The sequence below is a fragment of the Monodelphis domestica genome, chromosome 8, assembly GCF_027887165.1.
Source record: "Monodelphis domestica isolate mMonDom1 chromosome 8, mMonDom1.pri, whole genome shotgun sequence".
Classification (NCBI taxonomy): Eukaryota; Metazoa; Chordata; class Mammalia; order Didelphimorphia; family Didelphidae; genus Monodelphis; species Monodelphis domestica.
The window spans coordinates 60,764,232-60,785,383 of record NC_077234.1 but is presented as its reverse complement, the minus strand read 5'-3'; the positions used below and the strand labels follow the sequence as shown (position 1 = coordinate 60,785,383).

General features: G+C 34.2%; 1 protein-coding gene across 10 annotated transcripts in view; it reads left to right on the top strand.

The window, feature by feature from the left end:
* Positions 1–21,152, top strand: part of AGFG1 (ArfGAP with FG repeats 1) — a 108,863-nt gene that overhangs the window by 51,789 nt on the left and 35,922 nt on the right. For all 10 annotated transcript variants that reach the window (XM_003341861.4, XM_056807504.1, XM_016425270.2 and 7 more), the window contains exons 3-4: positions 5,023–5,138; positions 17,266–17,428. In XM_003341861.4, coding sequence (XP_003341909.1) covers positions 5,023–5,138; positions 17,266–17,428 — 279 coding nt within the window. The remainder of the gene's footprint in view (positions 1–5,022; positions 5,139–17,265; positions 17,429–21,152) is intronic.

Sequence of the window (21,152 nt, the reverse complement as noted above, 5' to 3'; positions counted from 1 at the left end):
CAACCTCATTTATAAAAACACCAGAGAAGTATGGAGCAAGTTTAGCAGTATCACTTTTGCCAACATAAAAGGCTGTGGAAGCAGAGTTTGTGGAAAGCTTGGCTTAAAATCTAAATAAACTATATCATCCCAAGAATGTCCATGAAAGAAGTTTAGAAAAGGGATGATTCATAAAATAAAAAAAGTTTTTCAATACTTCTATATACATTTTCATCATAAGTGATTGAGGAATCACTATATTTGTACTCACTATTCTGGGAGGACTACCTACTGTAGTAGAACCAGCACTTGGGAAGATGAATTTGGGAAGATTTAGACCAGTCTCAGAAAGATTTTATGAAAATGAGATGTCAGTAGTTATTGACAATAGAAATTATGATTTTTACAACTAGAAGAGACCTTAAAGGTTTAGTTTCCATCACCTGTTTTGGATATTAATATCATCCTTGATTCCTGTATTGCTTTCAAGATTATCTTATACAAATTTCCTTGGTGCCTTTGCTTGTTGTATGACCTAACATTTTAATCTCATTTCATCTTCAGTGCCATTTCAGTTTTCTCCAATATTAGGATTAGGGACTGAGGTTTTAGTGGTACCACTAGATTTAGATCCTATCATTAATGATGGATCATTAAAGTAAAATCTCTCTCCACTTTCTATTTGTTGCCCTTGTGTGAGTTAATGCTTTTTGGATGATGTGGTTTTTCCAAGTTTTTCATAAACATGTTTTCAATTCCAGTGCTTTTCTTTGTTTTCTAATGCGACACTACTTGTAATCATAGTGTTTTCAAATGAGTTTATATTTTAAACTGTTGACTTTAATGCAACTTTGTGTTAAATTATTGAGTATCAAAATATACACATACATTGCCTTAGTTTGGAAGATCTTTTTGAATTTTGTAGAATTTCTACATAATTTTGGTTTATACCATCAAATAATTCCATATTCGTTCTTACAATAGATATTGATACTTAAATGGTGGTTATGTTTATTATATCTTTTGCATTCTTTGGTGTTTAAAACTTGAGGACATTTAAAAATAATTCTAATATTTTGAAATGTTATGGACCAAGATGAATCAAGGTTTATTTAATGGGGAAAAGCCAAAATGGTCTGACTTCAATGTTAAGCTATTATATGTGTGTATATATATATATTTACCAAAAGCAAGCAATTCTAATTCTTCCTGTCCATGTTCTATACAGCCCTCTACCTACTACCCCCACCAAGTCAATGTTTTCTTAGTTTTATCCAGCATTTTAGAATTCTGATATACTCTAATCTAATCATCTCTTCCCAGCTAAGCTATGCCTAGGAGAAGGCTTAGCTAATTTAACTTATTATTTTCTACAAAATGATAATCATAAGCCTCTGAAAGAAGTAAATAGCTTTCCAAAGCTGTTGCCTTTCAAATGTTTGAGTTTTGTTTTGTTTTGAATCATTGAAACTCTGGGATGGCTCATGGGCCATTTTGGAGAAAAGGAAAGAAGATTTTTCCATATCTGTTTTTGGAAATTAATTTAATTTCTTATGCATATTAAAGTAAATTTTTCTTTTTCATGTCCCATCCTTGAATTTTTTTACTTTACAATGTAAAAATGTATTACATTTAAGTTGAAAGGTTTTGAAACTTCCTTACTTTAAAATCCACTTTAATTATCTATATATATGACACATGAAACATACCAATACTGTAGGAACTTTATTCATGTGTGCCATAATATAGTCTTTGTATAACTTATAGATGAAATAATCACTCTATATGGTATCTTTATTTATTTAAAAAGTAATGAAGCACATTTAGGTTTTTGCAAAGCTGTATAAAACAGAAATGCTTTGGTAAAAAGGCTGAAAAGAAAAAAAAATCACCTAAGTGCCATTAACTATAGTCTGACCATAACCAATTAACTTAAATGATCATTCCTTTAGTTTACACGCCTGTTTGAAAAGAAGTTGGATTATTTGAATCTTAATTGTATTGCCTAGTGCCACAATTATGAAATTCTAGTAGTTAGGATGCTTAATAAGTATTGGTTAATTAAAAATTGGGAGTTAGAATCATAGAACGTAAGAGCTGGAAGGGATCTTGGAAAACATTTTACCCAGTATTATCTGTGCAAGATAATGTATTGCTACCTCTATTTTATAGATGAAGTTTCTGAGGCCTACATTTTTTGTTTTGTTTTGTTTTTTTTATTTAAAAATTTCGTTGTCATGGGTTTTTTTTTTACATCACCAAAATGCCCTCTAATAACCTTTCCTCTCCCAGAGAGTCAACTCATATAATAATTTTAAAGACCAAAAAATCAAAAGAAGGAGAAAATTAGAAAAAAAAATGATCAGTACATTTAAAAGGTCAAAAAAGTATGTAGTTATCCCTTGCTATATTGTGGTTCACTTATGGCTTCAACTGTATCATTTGTTTTAAAAAAAAAAATTCTGTGTTGCAGAGTTTTCACTATAGCGTGGGATTTTGTGGATGAGCTTGTGCAAATTTTCCAATGTGAAAGTGTACATGGCACACTATTGGCTGCCACAGCACTGTATTCTGTATACTGGGTGCTGACTGGCTCAGTGACTGTACTGTTGGTCTGTTTGCTCTCCTGCACTGTGCCCATACATTCTGAAAGTGTTTAAGAGCATATGAAATGTTTATGAGAATGTGGGGCAGGATAATAAGAGTGTGGAAAAAGGTTTATAGGAAAGTGGGAAGGGTTTATAAAGCATATATATATATATATATATATATATATATATATAAAACAGCATTTTCATCTATTATGGGGGTTCTCTGGAACCTAACTTCCACAATAAGTGAGGGATCACTGTACAATGAATTCATATTTGTCGATCTCCTGCCTCTGCAAAAGAATGAGGTAGGGATGACTTTGCATTGCTTCTTTAGTGTCATCTTTGATTTTTGTGATTTTGTAACATTTTCCTTTTTTTCTCTTTACATTTTATTTATATTGTAGTTGTGTATTTTGGTGTGGTTTTTTTTGTTGTTCTTTTTACTTCATTCTGGATTGATCAGTTCATGTAGAATTTTTCATGTTTCTCTGTATTCATCATATTCTTCATTTCTTAAGGCATATTCATATTCCATTAGATTTATGTGCCACAATTGGTTTAACCATTCTTTCATTGGATAGGCATCTACTGTTTCCAATTTTTTGCTGTCACCAAAAAATGCTACTAAAATATTTTGTATTTTTCTAAATCCAATCTTTACAATGTGCTATATATGGAGACCTACTTCTTGTCAGTGACCTTTTTGGGGGAGTGGTATACGGTTAGCAGTAGAATCTCTAGGTCAAAGGGCCTGGACAGTTTAGTCACTTTATTTACATAATTCCATACTGCTTTCTAAAGTGGTTGCACTATTGGTTCATAGCTCTACCAATAGCATGCTGGTGTCCCTGCCTTCCCACAACTCCTCTGAACATAGACTATATTTCTATCTTTTGGCATTTTTGTCAAGTTCTAGAATCAAAACCTCGGGGTTTGGATGTGCATTTCTCTTGTTTTGAGAAACCTTCTTGGATATAGTCGCAGATCTTTTGAGAACTATTTGTGCATATTTTCCCACTACTTTTCTACTGGGAAATGTCATAGTGTATATATTTTCATGTATATATCCACATATGTGTATATGTATATAGAAATACATACTTCTGCACATATATTCTATGAAAAGGGTTTGATATCCAAAATAGATAAATAATATAGATATACACAGGTATGTGTGCTTTAAATATTTGCATATTTGGGATGTCAAACCCTTAGAGAAATTTGAAAGTTGTTTTTAACCATTTGACTGTTTTCCTTCTTATTTATTCTATGTGCACTAATTTTGTTTGTCCAAAAATTTTTCAGTTTCACTTAATCAAAGTTACCCATTTTAGCTTTTGTAATTGTCTCTATCCCTTTTTTTAGTCTATTCTGTGTTTGTTAAAGATAGATGATCTGCTTCTCCATTTGGATTTCATCAAATAGGGAGTTTTTTTTTTAACTTATGTTTTCCAGCTTATGGGATGCATGATTACTTCCATTTTTTTCTGATTCTCTTTTGTCTTGCCTATTCCATTAATCTGCTTTTGTATTGTTCGGATGATTTCTCCGAATATGTGTACTATATGTGTAATATAGTTCCAAGTTTGACAGTTCTTTTCTTACTTTGTCCCTACCATTTTCATTGTTTCCTGTGTTCAAATTTTATTTTTCCAAATGGATTTTGTTATTTTATTGAATTCTGTAGATTATCACTGTCATTTTAAAAATTATATTGGCACAGTCCATCCATGAGCACTGAATATTCCTCCAGTTATTTTAGCTATGCCATGTTTCTTTAAGGAACACCATATAATTGAATTTTTACATATACATTTTTTGTGCTGTGGTAGATTGAACCCAAAGTATTTTATGCATTTTATAGTTATTTGGAATGGGTTTTTATTGCCTCTCAAATTTTGTTGTTATTAAATAGAAATGCCATTGATTTTTGAGAGCTTATTTTGTAACCTTAAGCATTACTGAAGCTATTAATTTTATAATTAATATTATTATCTCAGATATGGTAAGGGACTGGCTTGCTTTTAATCACATAGCTAGTTAGTGGCAGAAGCGAAACAAGAATCAAACTTTTCCTGCTTCCTTAAGGTAGTGCTCTTTCTATAGTACTATAATTGGTTACTTATTTGTTTAGGGTATTCTTCTTCTAACTAATAAGTATTTGGAAGTGAATGTACATTTAAAGTTGTATCTTTTGCCTTTTGTGAATTGTATGTCTCATTAAGTAATGAAATTTGTCTTATTTCTATTTCAAGCAGCATTGACCTCTACTTAGTCTTTGGACAGGATGGAAGAATGAAAATTCAAACTATTTAAAATCTCATCAGTTTCCTTTGGAAAATGTACATTTAAGATTATGTTGTTGCAAGATAAGAAATGTAATTCAAGTATTAAGAATGTTTGCTTTGCCAATAAAAATACTGTATTTTTCTTTTCATTCTTTTCACAGGTGTGTAAACAAATTTGGTTAGGATTATTTGATGATAGATCTTCAGCAATTCCAGACTTTAGGGACCCACAAAAAGTGAAGGAGTTTCTACAAGAAAAATATGAAAAGAAAAGATGGTAAGTGAATATTACTTTCCTACTCCAAATGGCAAGTGATTGTATCAGAATGGGTTTTTGCTAATATTCCAGGATAGATGGTTTTTTGAGGTGCTGTGGTCAGTCTTCTGATGATGGAACATTTCTGAACTGGACCTTAATAATTGCTTTATTTAGACTTGAAACCTTTCATTTTGGATAGGAATGGTCAGAGTTGGAGCCTCATTTGTATCATCTACAATTCAGTGGAGAATATATTATAGTTATATAAATTAAAACAAGGGGAAAGCCAATTTGAATTGTAAAACAAATGAGATAATGTGTGTAAAGTATTCTTTAAAGCAATATGTAGTTGTCAAATAGTATTTTAAAAGAAATGCAATTGAATTAATTTTATCCAAAGATAGTAGCATTGTCCTTGGCAGCTGTTGTAGTAGATGACTTCTACTTCTGTTGTTTCTGTTTTTCAAGTCTAGGGCTTACCCTATCTTGCCCCAGACAAAAGAGAGAGAAGAAAATCCTACAATGAAAACCTCTTCAAAATATAGTTGTTTCTTCCATTAACTTTGGATGAACTGCATCCTTTTTGGATCTACCTTCCTGCATACTTCCCATTTCTCTTTTTAGAGTTGTTGACGGCTTCAGAGGTCATCTAGTCCAAACTTTTCCTAAAGAAGCAATCCTTGCTATAACATCCTCTTCAAGTGGTCTTTTAGGTTAATTTTGAAGACCTTCAGAAATGGGGAGCTTATTGTCTATCTAAGAAACCGTTTCATATTTGTCCAATTCTGATTTTTAGGAAACATTTTTCTTATATCAAACTGAAATACCCCTCTATGTAACTTCCACCCGTTGGACCTGGATCTACTTTATAGGGGTACTAGAATATTCATTCTTATATATTACTTCCCTTCATAGGCTGGAAGACTACTATGTTTCTTTCTTAAGTCTTTTCTTCACATGATTTTTCCTATTCTTTTAACTGAATCTGATATGTCATTTTAATATCTTTCCTTCCTTTTTCCTGCACATGCATTATGATATCTCAGTGTTCTTAAAAAATATAATCCAAAATTCAACATGGTGCTCTCTGTATGGCCTTAACATGACTTGATAGATAACATCTCCTGTTCTGGAAATTAAACATCTATTGATGTAGCCCTATTTTATATTAGCTTTTTGTCTCTCACATCATATTATTCACTTACTGCACTTGACATTAACTTATCTTTTTCAGATGGACTACTTTTTAACTTTCTTAACCTTGTTCTTCTGAAATTGGTTTTTGATCTCTTACCTATAGGTGTAGGATTTTCCATTTCTTCTAACAATCTGGCAACTCTTTGAAGAAGAAAGGGAATTAAAGTTAGCTTGGTATGTCTTGTTCTGAGTGAACCAGTGTTGACTTGAAGGGACAATTGTTTCCCTTCCTAAATGCTCAGAAACCAACTTTTTAATAAAGAATTCTAATATTTTAGCAGGAATAATATCCAATTTTTCCATGGTTTGAAGAATCTAGATTGTTTTCCATTTTTACATTGGAACAATATTTTTACCCACCTTACCTTTGAACTACTTCCATTCTGCATGGTTCCTCAGTGTTTGACTATGATTCGTTTAGTTTTTTTAGCCCTAGAGCCCAGCTGTTACGTTATGACTTTCCTACTTTTCTCCTTTTCTCATCTTTATTCTCTCAGTGCTTACCAGCTGTACTAATTTGGTGGTAGAGACCTGGGGAATTTCAACAATTAAGGCCCTACTCATATGCCTGATTGTGAAATGGAAATGATTCTTAGTCCTCAAAGGCCTCGCCAACAGAAGGCAAACTCAAGGTAAAGCATACATAGCTAGTATTGTATTAGAAGCCTTTGATAGACTCTGACAAAGTATAGAAAGGAAAGTATAGAAAGGTTCATCACTCAGGGAGACCAATTATTTGGCCATGTCAGCCCGCTAAAGTTAAATAAAAAGTTGGCCTCGATCCCTTTTGTGTCCCCTTTCTGCTTCTGTGGTGACAGTGTTGGGAAAAGAGAAAAGACGGTACTAAAAATCATATTTTTTAAAAATTGTATAAATGTTAACATAGTTGTTGGCATTCTAAATCTGAGCTCCTTGTTCAGTGACTGATGATTGACCATTCAATGGAAAGAACAAAATCATACAGATATTAACTTTTTTCTTATAAATGAAGCTATAAGGCAAAGGAGGTTGCAGCTAAATGAAAGATTGGCTTACTGACTCCACTTTGAGAGGCAAATAAATAAAAAGAATTGTCAGAATTAGTTTTTAGTTTTTATTCAAAGGCAACAAGCAACATTATTTCCAGGGAAAACTGGTTATTTTAGATTTCAGTGCTCATAAATAAATATTTGCAGAAAGAATACCATGGAGCAAAAAATGGAAGATGGACAAAAAAATTTTCTTAGACCAGTATGACTTTTAAAGATATATAGCAGTTATACTTCAATTGCTACATTGAGGAAACCAAAAGAACTTAGGTACTGCCTGAGCAAGCAAATACATGATTTCTTTGTCACGCAGAGATACAATGGCTAGTGACACCACCACCAATTTAGAATATAAATTCCTTTATTAAATCTTATGGAAGAAGATACTTGAAGATTATAAATAGTACTATCTACATTGTGAAGCAGTGGAAGAAAAACCTTCCCCAGAGACCCAAGTTAGGCAAAATCATCCTGAAGATATATAAGGTTAATACTGGAAGGACAGCAAGCCTATAGAAAATATCTGAGCTCTGTAATAATTTTTCTGATCCTCTTTCTCCATTATTGACTTAATAGTAAGGCCACTTTTATTTGGATTCAACATCACCATCCTTTTTTTTTTGCTTTCTGAGAAAGTAGAAATGCCAGCAAACAAAATAAAGATAGGAAGGGCTTCTGGAGTAGCTCTAGGCATATACAGAGTAGGCCTCTATAGAAGTGACACAGCTTTGAGGGTGTGGAGGGTTTGCTTTTCAAGATAAAAGAAGTAAGGATACTATAGGCTTAGAAAAAAAAAATCTCAGACATTGTTTCCAAAAAATGTTGACCCAGAAATATAATTGCTAACCCCCTTTCTTCAAAATTATTATGAAAATGATATATACATTTATTGTAGACATTCTTGATCAAGATATGAGAATGGCAGGCTTTTGTAAAGAGTATTGTTTTATGGTTACTCGGTATGAAATTCTACTGTTCTTTGACTGTAAAAAAATTTTTTTGATTAAATAGAACAAAACACTACCTTGAAAACTTTCATCCTGTATAGTACCTACCATATATGTTATAGTTATAGAAGATCCATTGACATGTAACAAGGGAGATCATTTTACTTGATGAAATGATTGATATGTATGTCATAAAATAAAGGGAGATTTGCTCAACTAAGATATTTTATTGATGTCATGGAAGGTGTCTGGCATTGAGATTTTAATAGAAGAAGGATTCCTCCTATGGTTCTTCTTTGCCTAAAACGTGCTCATTTCTGTTAAGTATTGGAATGTTATGATGAAAATTCTTTGGAGGCTGTATATTAATTTATAATCATTTATTATATAGAAAAGGTTTGAGTTAGAGAGAGATATAGTCATATAATCACCTAGCTGTTCTTAATCTAAATTTGCTACTCTTTTTCTCCATTTGCTAGCCAAAAACCACCATGCCAGAAAAATCTCCAGACCTAGAGAGCCAAAAGCCAACCCCACCCCACCCCCCACCCCCAAGGCCCACTTGCTTCTTCCTCCCTCTCCTAAACAGCTATTGATATCCCTCCTTTTTGGACTCTGGTTAGACAGACTTTACCTCAGTCTGGCTCAGAGGCCAGTGTTTCAGATGCCAGGAATCATGGGAGCCATGAGGCCTCTGGCACCTTCCCATAATACGCATGGGTGGCCAATTAGAGGGTGGGGCTGATACCAACCAAAATGGGTTTTCAAAACTGTTTTTAAAAAAGGAAAGAGGGGTACAATTTATATTAATTTCACACAGGAACAATTACCAAACTTCCAAGGTAAATTCCAAAATTAATCAAAAGAGCATGACCTTACTAGATACATAGAAAAAACAAATAGATGAAGAATTGCTGTCATAGAAACTATGATATATAATTTTATGGATAATGCAAAGAACCAGTCTAGGAGTTTGTCAGTGTCAGACGGACACTGCTTATGGACAATAAACTAGACCTAGAATTGAATTCTTAGGAAGACTGGTTTTGAGGTGGCTAGATGGTTCAGTAGATAGAAAGCCAGACCTGTAGACATGAGGTCTTGGGTTCAAATTTTGTCTCAGACACATCTTAACTGTGTGACTGGGCAAGTCCCTTAATTCCCATTGCCTAGCCTTTACCACTCTTCTGCCTTGGAACCACTATATGTATTGATTATAAGAGGGAAGGTAAGAATTTTTTGAAACAGAGAAAGTGAGGGGATAAAACCTATTATACATAGCTGAAGTTCATACATACTATACAAAGTGGGACATATTCTTTTTTTAATTTAGGATTAAAAATTTTTTTTTACTAATTACATATGATAAAATTTCACATAAATTTTCCTAAGTTATATGAAGGAAATTATTTCCCTCCCTTCCTTTCTTTTCCCTCCTGATGCTGGTAGGCAATTCAATCTGAGTTACATGAATCTTAAAAATTCTCAGACTTGTGAATCTTAAAAAATTCTCAACTCTACTTTGGAACATTATCTTAAGGTTATGGTTAAGGTTATTCCTCATTTAAACAATGGAGGTACTTGATCAGGAATGTATTGAGAACTTTACATTATTCCACCCATACTTAAGCATACTTTAGGGGAAGATAAAGTTGTGAACTCCTTACTGAACAATGAAAAGTACTTAACCCATACTTAAAGTAAAGCTAAAACCCTTAAGTCTGTTTTTAGATCTAATACAAAAAGGTGCTAAGTACCTATGAAGGTCAAATTAATCACTAAAAGGTCAAGCAAGCTTAGCAAGAGGTATGAGGTTTTAGTCTACCCAGAGAAGTTGAGAACTACTCAGGTGTGAATTACTCAAAAGTTTAGTCTACTCAGGTGTGAATTAAGAATGGTCAGTCCTGTGAAAAAGTCTACTGTGATTGGTAGATGTGAAAACCTAAGGGAGGTGACATAGGAGAAAATTCTCTTTAAAAGGAGGTCAGAAGTCCTCTGAACTGGATTCAGCTATGGAGCTGAATTGGAGGCTGGTCTCTATCTCAGTGGCTGAAAGAAATTCAGCCTTGGAAGCCGAAGTGGAACTCAGGAGCTAAACTGGAGGGTCTCTCTGAACACTAGAATCTTGCTTGGGACTAATCTTGTGGTGAGTGGATTAACGACTGACTGATCTCTCTCTTAAGGCTGGCCTAGGCTGGCCTAGCCCTTTTCTCATTATTTCTTCTTACTCTCTCTCTCCCTTTCCTTAATTCCTTAATTTGTATTAATTAAAAATCTCCATAAAACCCAGCTGACTTGGGTATTTCATATTTGGGAATTTTTCCCATGGCGACCACTATATCTTTGATTTGAAACCACATTTCCGCGGTCACAGTTTATGCCAACCACTCTTTTAACTATAACAGTTATACATGTAATACACACAAAATGTATTTCCATATTATTTTTATAAGTGAATAATCTTATGAAACCAAAATCCCAATACATTACATACACCCTAATAAACAAGTGAGAAATCATGTTTTCATCTACATTTCTACTCTTAACAGTTCATTCTCTGGAGGTAGATAGCATTTTCTTTTCATAAATCCCTCAGAATTGTCCTGGATCATTGTATTACTGTTAGTAGCAAAGTCTATGCCATTAGATTGTTCCACAATATTGCTGTTACTATGTATAATGTTTTCCTGGTTCTGCTTTTCATGTAGGTCTCTAGTTCTTTCTGAAGTCATTGTGTTCATCATTCCTTATAGCACAATAATATTCAATCACCATTGTATACCACAATTTGTTTAGCCATTCCCCAATTGAGGGAAACCCCTTATTTTCCAATTCTTTGCTTCCACAAATAGAGCAGCTATAAATATTTTTGTATAAACAGGTCCTTTCCCATTTGTTTTTATCTCTTTGGGAGGCAGGCCTAGTATTGCTATTTACTGGATCATAAATTTCTTTTATAGCCCTTTGGACATATTTCCAAATTGCTCTCGAAAATGGTTGGATCAATTCACAGTTCAACCAGCAATGCATTAGTGGGACACTAATTCTTATCAGTTTTTCCATAAATTCTCCATAGATTATCTATACAATGCATTCAAGGCCTTTCTTGAGAGCTTTTTAATTTTCTATGTATAACAGTGCAACACTTCAGATGTCCATCTTCTATTTCTAATTCTCACACATGACTACCTAAACTCTAGTTTTTATTTCCTGGGAAGTAACTTTTAGACATTTCTTGTGTAGAAGTCATCCCCGATTTTTTCTTGGCATGTTTCAACCTACTTATACTCATCATTATTCTCTCCATTTCCCTTTTAGCGAGCTTAGATACTGTTGTATTCTATGATTCACAGCCCTAGAGCATCCTATGGAGAATGTTGGCATTAAAGAGATGAGTTAGGTACTTATTTTAGTCTTTTTAAGGAGTTTAGCCACAAAGGACAGAAGAGACAGAGACAATAGCAAAGATAGGATTCGTTAAGTAAAGGTTTTTTGAAAATGGAGTGAGATATGTGCATGTTTTTAGGCAGGAGGGAAGGAATAAGTAGACAGGGAATATTACAGAGGAGAGATAATCTGATCACTTGTATAGGTAGAAGGGATTTGCTTTGGTAAGGAGTAAGGTCACCACCTGATTGTGTGAAACCTTGATGAAGAAGGAAATAGTGGCAGAAGTAATAATGAGATGAGTTGAGGAAGAGGGGAGAAGAGGGTGTTCGCGATCCAATGACTTCAATTTTGTTTTGTTTTTTTCTGTGAAACGAGTCAAGGTTCTGATCTGAGAGAGTGGGGGGAAGGAAGAGGGATGTGAGATTTGAGGAAGGATGAAAAGATTTTGAAGAGCTGCTTTGGAGAATGGAATAGAGAGTTTTAAAAAAGAGAATTATAGAAAGATTGCCTAGTAACTATAAGGCCCAGATGAAGTTGTATAATGTACATTTGTTGTATACCAATTGAGAACATTTTCATGATTTTCTGCACCTTCATTTATTGCATCTGTGTGTGTGACAAATGATGGGAGTGATTGAAGGGCACAGTTGGCAATATGATAAGGGGGGCAGTGACTCAAGTGAAAAAGATAGCATAGAGTTAAACTGATTCACCAAGGAATCCAGATGGGGAAAAGAGGGTGGCTAGTAAAAGAGAGATGGCCTGGAAGAGGGCATGGTGTAGATGAAGAGTAGAGTTTGTTAAGGAAAGTCAGAGGGAGAGGTGGAAAGCTAATAGGGTATTTCAGAATTCTTGAACATGGAACATTTATGGGTAATGACAAGATCAAGGTTATGACCACCTTCCTGTATGGCCAGGTTTGGTTAGAGGACTTGTTCATGGAAAGTGATTGAAGAACTTAGTGGTTAGGATATTTGAGAAATAGCAAATATGTATATTGAAATCTCATAGTACAAAGGCAGGAGTGGGAAGAAGGGAAAAATTATAATCCAGTTACTTATTGAACTCCTGGAGGAAGGAAGGCTTTCTACCAACCTGAAGGGTTATAAAGAAAAACTACCATTATTTTGTTTTCAAACTGAGTGATGGAAGTAGAGGGGAAACCCAGAAGTGGCAGTGCAGAGTGAGGAATATTCCAGCTCCCTTCCTCTGGGAGAATGAGTGAAAATGAAATGAAAGTATCTCTTAAAACAGTTATATAATATTTTGGACTATGGCTAAAAATCTTTGGAAAATAATTAAAGTGGCTGCCCCACTCAAATTATCACTTTAAAATGCTCATTTTGTGACGTAAAGATTGGTGCTTTCTTTGTTTTACTTAAGGACTTGAATGGCATGCCTGCTGAGCGTGCCAGAGGGGGCTGGTCCCTTCCCCCTCTCTACCATGTCTAAGGATATTTCTCCCATCACCTGCCCCTCTGCCCAGCAGCCCAATGGGAGTGATTCCTCCCTCCCCTGTCTGGGGTAGGGGTGGGGCTCATTTGGGGGGTGAGGGGTTGCAGTTTGGGCACTTGGTCTCTTAAAAGTTTGTCTTCACTGCCTTATTGCCTATGCTATTGAGTCATAGGTCTACCTAAACTACCAAAACTCTTTAAGTTCCTTGAGGGCAGTGACTGTTTTTTACTTCTGCAAAAGTGCTGGAAATTGAGTAGGTTTTTAGTAAATATTTAGTAATTGATCTAATTGCTGTTTAGATACCTTTTCAAGAGTTGATAGCATAGCAACCTGTACTTGTATCCAAGTCTCTTACCAATCCTTATATTTTACATTTTTGTTGTATTTCCAAAATGCTTTAAGTACATTATCTTATTGGTGCTAGAAACCTTCATCTAGATTATAGGTCAAAACTAGTGATAGGCTGCCTGTTTTTTGAAAGGTACATCAAGATTGGTTTTTACATTTTTTAATGATTCAAGGTAAAATGAAAAGAAGAAAAATATTTCATGACACATGAAAACATTTTTTAATGGAGCATATCTGTGCTCATTTATTTAGGTGTGTTGTCTTTGGCTGCTCCTAAAGTCAATTCTACTGTTTTTTTCTACCATTATTTGTACAACATTAAAGTGCTTTTATACAGTTCCTGTGCTATCTCAAGTTAAAATAAGAAGTGAGATCTCCATTCCCAATACAGAATTGGAGTGGGTGTATTTTCTGAGCTCAAAATACAGTTCTGCTTTTTTTTTGACCTCCCTAGTGCAAACAGAATTTTCATATTTCAAAATCCATTTAACTATGCAATTGAAAAAGCTTCTTTACTTAGTCTTCAAATGTAAGTGATTAATCTGCAATAGAATGACTTGCTAAAAGGAAAGTACCAAGAGTATTAGTAAAATCAACAATTGCCTTCTAAGGAATGAGTATAACTAATTATAACCACGTATTGATCCATAAATATAATAATAATTATCTGTATTTTGCAGTAACTATCATTGAAATGACATTTTAAAAGATGAAACGAAAAATACCATCAAAAATCAGCATTAACAGACCAAAATTTGCGAATGATTTCTATATATAATATATAACTAAAAAAAGACATTCTCTTTTTCTCATTTTTATAGATCTGTATCACAATTATACTCAGTCATTGTTATTTTGAATTTTGTCAATAAAAATTTTCGTTTTGCTTTTATTATATAAGTTCCTATATATCAATTTTGTGTCTCTACCCCAGAATCCTAAAATGTTTATAATCTGGCCTTTTAAAAAACTGACCCTTGTTTTAGGTCCAACAAGCAAGGATTTTTTTTTAAATGCCTATGCCCACTATATGCCCATTACTGGGATGCAAAATCAAAAGTGAAATAATGAAGAAACTTTGATTCCATGCTACATGTGCTGCTTCTAATTTATTCCTTTCAGTAACGTCCAATTTGTCTTGTTCCCATTCATAGTTTTCTTGTCAAAGATACCCAATAGTTTGCCATTTTCTTTTCTAGCTCATTTTACAGATAAGGAAATGGTGGTAAACAAGGTGGAGGCATTTGCTTTGGGTTATATAGAAAGAAGTATCTGAAGCCAGATTTGAACTCTTGTAAGATGAATCATGCTAATTCCAGGCTTGGAACAGCATCCACTGTGCCACCTAGCTGCCTCACTATGTATATATGGATCAATAAAAAGTGTCCCTAAGGTCTCAGTACAGTTTTATTGAAACAGACCTTCGAAACACCCTGTGTAAAAAGACAGTTTTGAAGGATTTGACAGAACCTAGCAAGAACAAGAAAGGACTCATAAAAAGGGGGGGTTCAGGTTTGAAGGAATCCAAGGATTCCATGTGTTGAGGGAAGGGATAAATCCAGCCATTGCAAAGGTATGCAAGGAAGCAGGAAATGGGATTTCTTCCTTTGGGAAGTAATCAAATAGGACTTTGTGTATTCTCTGACTTTCTATGTCCATCTCTTCCTCCTTATTCTTACCACATGTCTAGCCCATCTTTCTCATTATATATTTCTTAGTTGATAAAAAGTCACTGTTGGCAGCATGCTGGTACACAATGCATAAAGTGCCCTATGTGGAACCAGGAAGGCTCATGGGGCAGCTGGATGGCTCAGTGGTTTGAGAGCCAGAGCCAGAGCTAGAGACAGAAGGTTCAGATCACTGAACATCCATTATCTAGCCCTTTCTGATACACAGTACTGATTCTAAGATGGAAGGAAAAGAGGTTTGTTTCAGAAGGAGAACCTTCTACACAGAGATGGATACACTGTGGCACAATTGATTGTAATATATTTCTCTACTAGCAATAATGCAATGATCCAAAACATTTCTGAGGGACTTATGAGAAAGAACACTATCCATATGCAGAGAAAGAACTGTGGGAACAGAAACAGAAGAAAAACAACTGCTTGATCACATGGGTCTTTGGGGATGTAGTCTCTAAACCATTACCCTAGTGCAGTTATCAATAATATGGAAATAGGTCTTGATCAATGACTCATGTAAAACCCAATGGAATTGCACATTGGCATTAACCATGGAAAAGTTTTCTTAATCAATAAAATTAAATTTAAAAACAAAAGGAAGACTCGAGTCTAGATCTTTCCTCTCACTGCCTTTGTGATTCTGAGCAAGTCATTTGATTTGTCTGGGCCTCAGTTTCCTCTTCTGCAAAATAAGAGGCTTGAAGCTTGACCTTTATGGTCCTTTTTCAGCTTTAAATTGTTAATTCTATTGTCGGTAATTTCCATATGTTTTTCCATTGCCTTCTGGGCCATCACCAGTTTTGTTTCTCTGAATATCGTGAGGTATGATGTGTCACCAAATAACATTAACAGGGAATATTAGTTTTAAACTTTCAGGTTTTTGTGTCAAAGATGCTATACAGATTCCCAAATGCAATCTAACCCCTTGTCTCCAAGGTATGCCCCACTCCTGTCATCTCTGTCTCTCTCTCCCTCCTTCCCTCCCTTGTGCCTTCCAATTATATTCTTTTCTTATAGGAAATATTCCTGATATATAGGCATTCTGTCCACCCTGTGTCTTGTTCAACTTGAATCATCAATCCGTCTTCTTTCTCATCCCAGGATTACAGTCCCAACATTTTGTCTCTTCTGTGGTCCTAAAGACTCTTAGTGTTTCCTGTCCCCAAGAGAAGTGAATTCCTACTTCCCAATCTCTTCCTCATTGCCCCACTACAGGCACTTTTTTCATATCTCCACGCCTTCTACTACTACTGAAGTCAACATCTCTACCCCCCCTCCCCAATTTATGGCCATTTCCTCATCCCCATCTCCCTCATTGCCCAAAGCCATTTTTGGTGTGTATATGTATTTAACAATATACACATTTTTATATTCATACACACATATATATGTCACAGACACATTCAATATGTGAAGATATTTTCTTGCTTTTTGTTTTGAAACTGTTTTAGGTTTGTTTTCGGATCTCAGTGCTTCTTGTAGGGCACTGGCCAGTTTTATAGGTACTTTTTTTATTAAAAGGAAACACAAAACAAATTGACAACAAAATGGTTCCAAAATAGTGACAAGAATTTAGTCTTGTTTTGTTTCTTATTCCTCAGCCATATTTCTGTACCACTTATTTTGCTTTTCTCTGTTACCTTTATATTGAAATCACTGAATATAAGTATGCTTATTAGCTTGGTTTGGAGGATCTTATTGATAGAATTTGTTTTGTTAAAAAGTAACATTTCTAAATTACACCTTCTATCACTGTAAATCAATGTCATTAATGTTAAAAAAATTGAAGATTTATCATACTACTTCAGGAAATTATACTAATACATATTGGAAATATTTTTTACCACAAAGTTTTTCATACATATGGCTTTCTAATTTCCTACCTCTAAAGGAATGTTGGTTTAATTGGTGGGGAAAAAAGTTGCTCTTTTAAATAGCAAAACAAGTGAAACTCCCTTTATCATTTTGTTGCATTTTAGTATTTATGTAATCTTTAGCTTATTTTATTTGATCCAGTTATGTAGAAACAACATTTTACTTTTTACTTTTAAATTTAAAAGACTGACTGAATTCTAATACTTGGTGTTTTGTTTAGGTATGTTCCTCCTGAACAAGCAAAAGTTGTGGCATCTGTCCATGCATCTATATCCGGGTCCTCTGCTAGTAGTACAAGTAGCACACCTGAGGTCAAACCACTTAAATCTCTCTTAGGAGAGACAGCACCAGCCCTGCACTTGAATAAGGGCACACCCAGCCAAGTGAGTAGTCTTTAAGGAAGTTTTCATGATTTATTTTTTAAGGTAGAATAAATGCCACAAATGGGAAATGTTTTTTAACACAAACACTGTTTTTCCTGTTATTGTTAATTAAATTATGAATATGTTAATAGCGTTAATGTCCTAAGATTCAATAAAGCAGGACATATACATGCATGAACACATAGATAGGATTTGGTGCCATCAGCTAGATGTTTTAAACTTTTTTGTCCTTAGAGGAGATACATACTTATCCAGTTGCCTCAGAATTCTGTAGAAACATTAATACAACTTTCATATAGCTATATTAATTTTGTTTTTGTAAGAAACTTTAAAATATTTGTTTTATTACCTTTTATGATTTTTTGTCATTATTTGATTAATAATTCTTCTCTAAGCCCAAGTTATGAAAAGTGCCTCTGATTTTATATTCTGAAATTTTAAAACAATATTTGCCTTTTATATGTACATTTTGTGTGGGCATATAGTATAAGATGCTTCTATAAATCTCTTTTTTGCCAAACTTACCTACCAGTTTTCAAATAGGAATTTTAACAGGTGTAAAGATTATAATTAATATCTAATACTCCAAGTATTATATTTAATAATATTTATTAAATATTTATCTTGAAGTATAAGGAAGTAAGGCTAGAAAAAAGCCAAGAGCAGGTCCTCCCTTCTCCACATGGATCCAGAGAGAGAGACCCTGTGGCCGGAAACAGAAACTCAAAACTCCCTCCACATAAGGAGACACAAAAACAGAAAAAGGAAGAGAGGATTGTGGGAAACGTAGTCAATAGGGTTCAAGATTCTAAATCAATACAATTTCCCCTGTGATCCTTTGGGAGACCAGTCTCCCCAATGGATCATGAAAACACAACTAACTTATAACTTGAACTAGAGGTATATGCAAATATTACAGTTTTTAAAGGGAAATTACAATAATTTGGGGATAAGAGGAAAATAAAAGGGAAAAGGAACAAAACCAATAATAGGTGCATTGACAAAAAGCCAATAAGGGGGAAGTCCCCTTTGGCATAAGAGTGTACATCAAAAACAAAAGTATTCTACCCCCTCCTGACCCCTAAAGTTCAAATTTGCCATATATCAAAGTCTACTCTAGATCTTCTGGTACAGCACATGTGGTCTCTGCAGGCATCTTCACAGCTCCTTCTAGATTCCAGGAGGTAGTCATTTGTTCTAAATTTGGCTCAAAATCAAGTCAAAGTTTACAACAATGACATAGTTTCTTCTCCCTCCACACCCCCAGGAAAATAAGAATACATTTCCCCCCTGAGGCAGATACAGGGATACATGTAAGAATTACACAGGGATACATGGTCGAGTCATAAGGCATGAATCAAGTATCAAAAAAAATCAAGGAATCAAAGAAATTAAAATTTAAAAAAAGCTTCTGTGTCAGATAAAAAAATATAAAAAGAAAACTTGAAGAAAAAGAAAAATTCTGGGAAGTAGGGGGAAAAAAGGAAAAAAAATCACAGCTCACAACAGGTTCTTGTGGTGATCCATGTCTCAAATGTAGAATAATAATTACTCAATAACTCAGTTTAGCGGTCTGGACTACAATAAATTGTCACATCATGAGAGAAAATAGAAAAAAAGACTAGATCTCGAGACAAATGGGAAATAGAATTTCCTGGTTCAATCCTTTTCTTGTTTTTTTTGTTGTTTTTTTTGCTTGTTTTCTAATATATATATGATAGGTAAACGGACATCTTAGGTTATGCTATTGCAAAAAGTAAAAATAGTTAAAAAAGACATTTTCAATAATAGTGACTAGTGTAAAGGGGATTGTGGGAAATGTAGTCTCTAGGGTTCAAGATTCTGTGGTCTTCAAAATTAATCAATAACTGCATATTATATTTTTAAAGTTTTATTAATAATAACTAGGACAAAAGAACTTCCTGAATTCAGCCTGGTCGCATGGCCAAAAAGAGGAAAAGGGAGGAGTTATAGGCACTTTAATGCAATCTTGCAAAATGTGGGGACACAGGAAAAGGGAATTTTGGGAAATTCTAAGGGACTTCTGGGGGATGAAGTCCAAAGGCTCAAAAATCTCCATTTATACATCCCCCTGTGAGCCTACTGGGAATCCAGTTTCCTCAAAAGGATCATGGAAACATAATCAACTTAAAGATTGCATTCATTAGTTTGTGGATAAGAGGAAAAGAGAACAAAACCAATGATTACTAGGTTGACAAAAAAACTAATTTGGGGGCAGCCCCCTTTGGCATAAGAGTATACATTCAAAACAAACACATTCAACCTCTTACAGTTCAATTCACATCCCAAAGGTCACTCTGGATCTTCAGGTGCAGCACATGGTCTCTGCAGGCATCTATCTTCACGACACATTCTGGATTCTGGGAGGTAGCATGTTTCTTAGCCTAAAATCAAAGTTCACAACAATAACTTGGCCCCCCTGAGGTGAATAATAACAAACATAGGGATCACTCAGGGATGGTTGGCTGAGTTATGAGGTATATGAATCAATTTGCAAAAGAAAAGAAAAAAACATGAAAAAATCCAAATAAAAGAGAAAAACAACTTGTGGGTGAAATACAAAATGTAAAAGTCTTATGTCTAAAAAAATCTAAAGGAAAAATAAATCTTTAACAGGTCCTTGAATCAGGGCCCAATTAAAATGATTTAAACAATTATGTATTTACCCAGTCAGTAGCCGGGACTATAGAAAGTTTGCCACACCATGAAAGACAAAAAAGGGACTAGATTTCAGCAGCAAATGGGAGCCAGGATGGCAGCAAAAAGTAGTTGCTTGAAAGAATGTGGCTCAGAGGAAGTCCAGCCAATCAATAGCATCATTTTTATAGTCTAAAGCTTTTGGGGCATGCATTAATATTAGAACAAATGTCTTTAAAACTTATATTACTGCAAAAAAACTTGAAGAAAAATCTTCTCAATACTGTTGATGTGCCTCAAATACAAAAAGGAGAGAAAAAATCAAACTCGGTACTATATTGTACATGCAAGGAAAAAAATCAAAGTTTTTTAAAAAAAATTTAAAAATAAAAAATATGTAGCTTAAAATCAGTGATACACTGTGTCAGCCATGTGCGAATACAAAATGATTTTCTGAATAAAACAGTAACACAGTAGATAGTGCACATTCAAAGAAGTACCAAAGTCCCCAAAATTCATAATAGCCCAGTTAATTACAATAGCAAATAAACCCACTATCATATTTCAAATAAGTTGCTGTATGACATAAAAAAACCAACGAACTAATGGATATTTGTCACAATTTTTACAGATGTAGCAAATCTTTGAACCTTGGCAAACATATTTTTAAACAAAGTAAAACTTATTTGGGTCTAGAACATCATCAAGAAATCTAGATTGTTCTCCTGGAAGTAAATTAAAATGAAGAATTTGGCAGGAGCTCTTTTTTTCTCAGCTTCCTGATTCATAGAAACACCTTGGTAGGAACATTTCTTTGTTTCTCTACCTTTAATACAACATTCTTTATAATATAAATATAAATAGAAAATATCATCCATTCAGAAACCACCAGTTATCTAAAATTATTTCTGAAGACCCCTTAGAATTACTATTTAAATTCTTAGCTCATTAGATTCTCCAAAGGTTGCATATAATTTAACCAGTTTTGTTGAAATCCATCCATCATCATCTCTGTGATGATTAGCAAAGGCAACATGTGATCTTCGATGGATCTAGTGACAAGGGT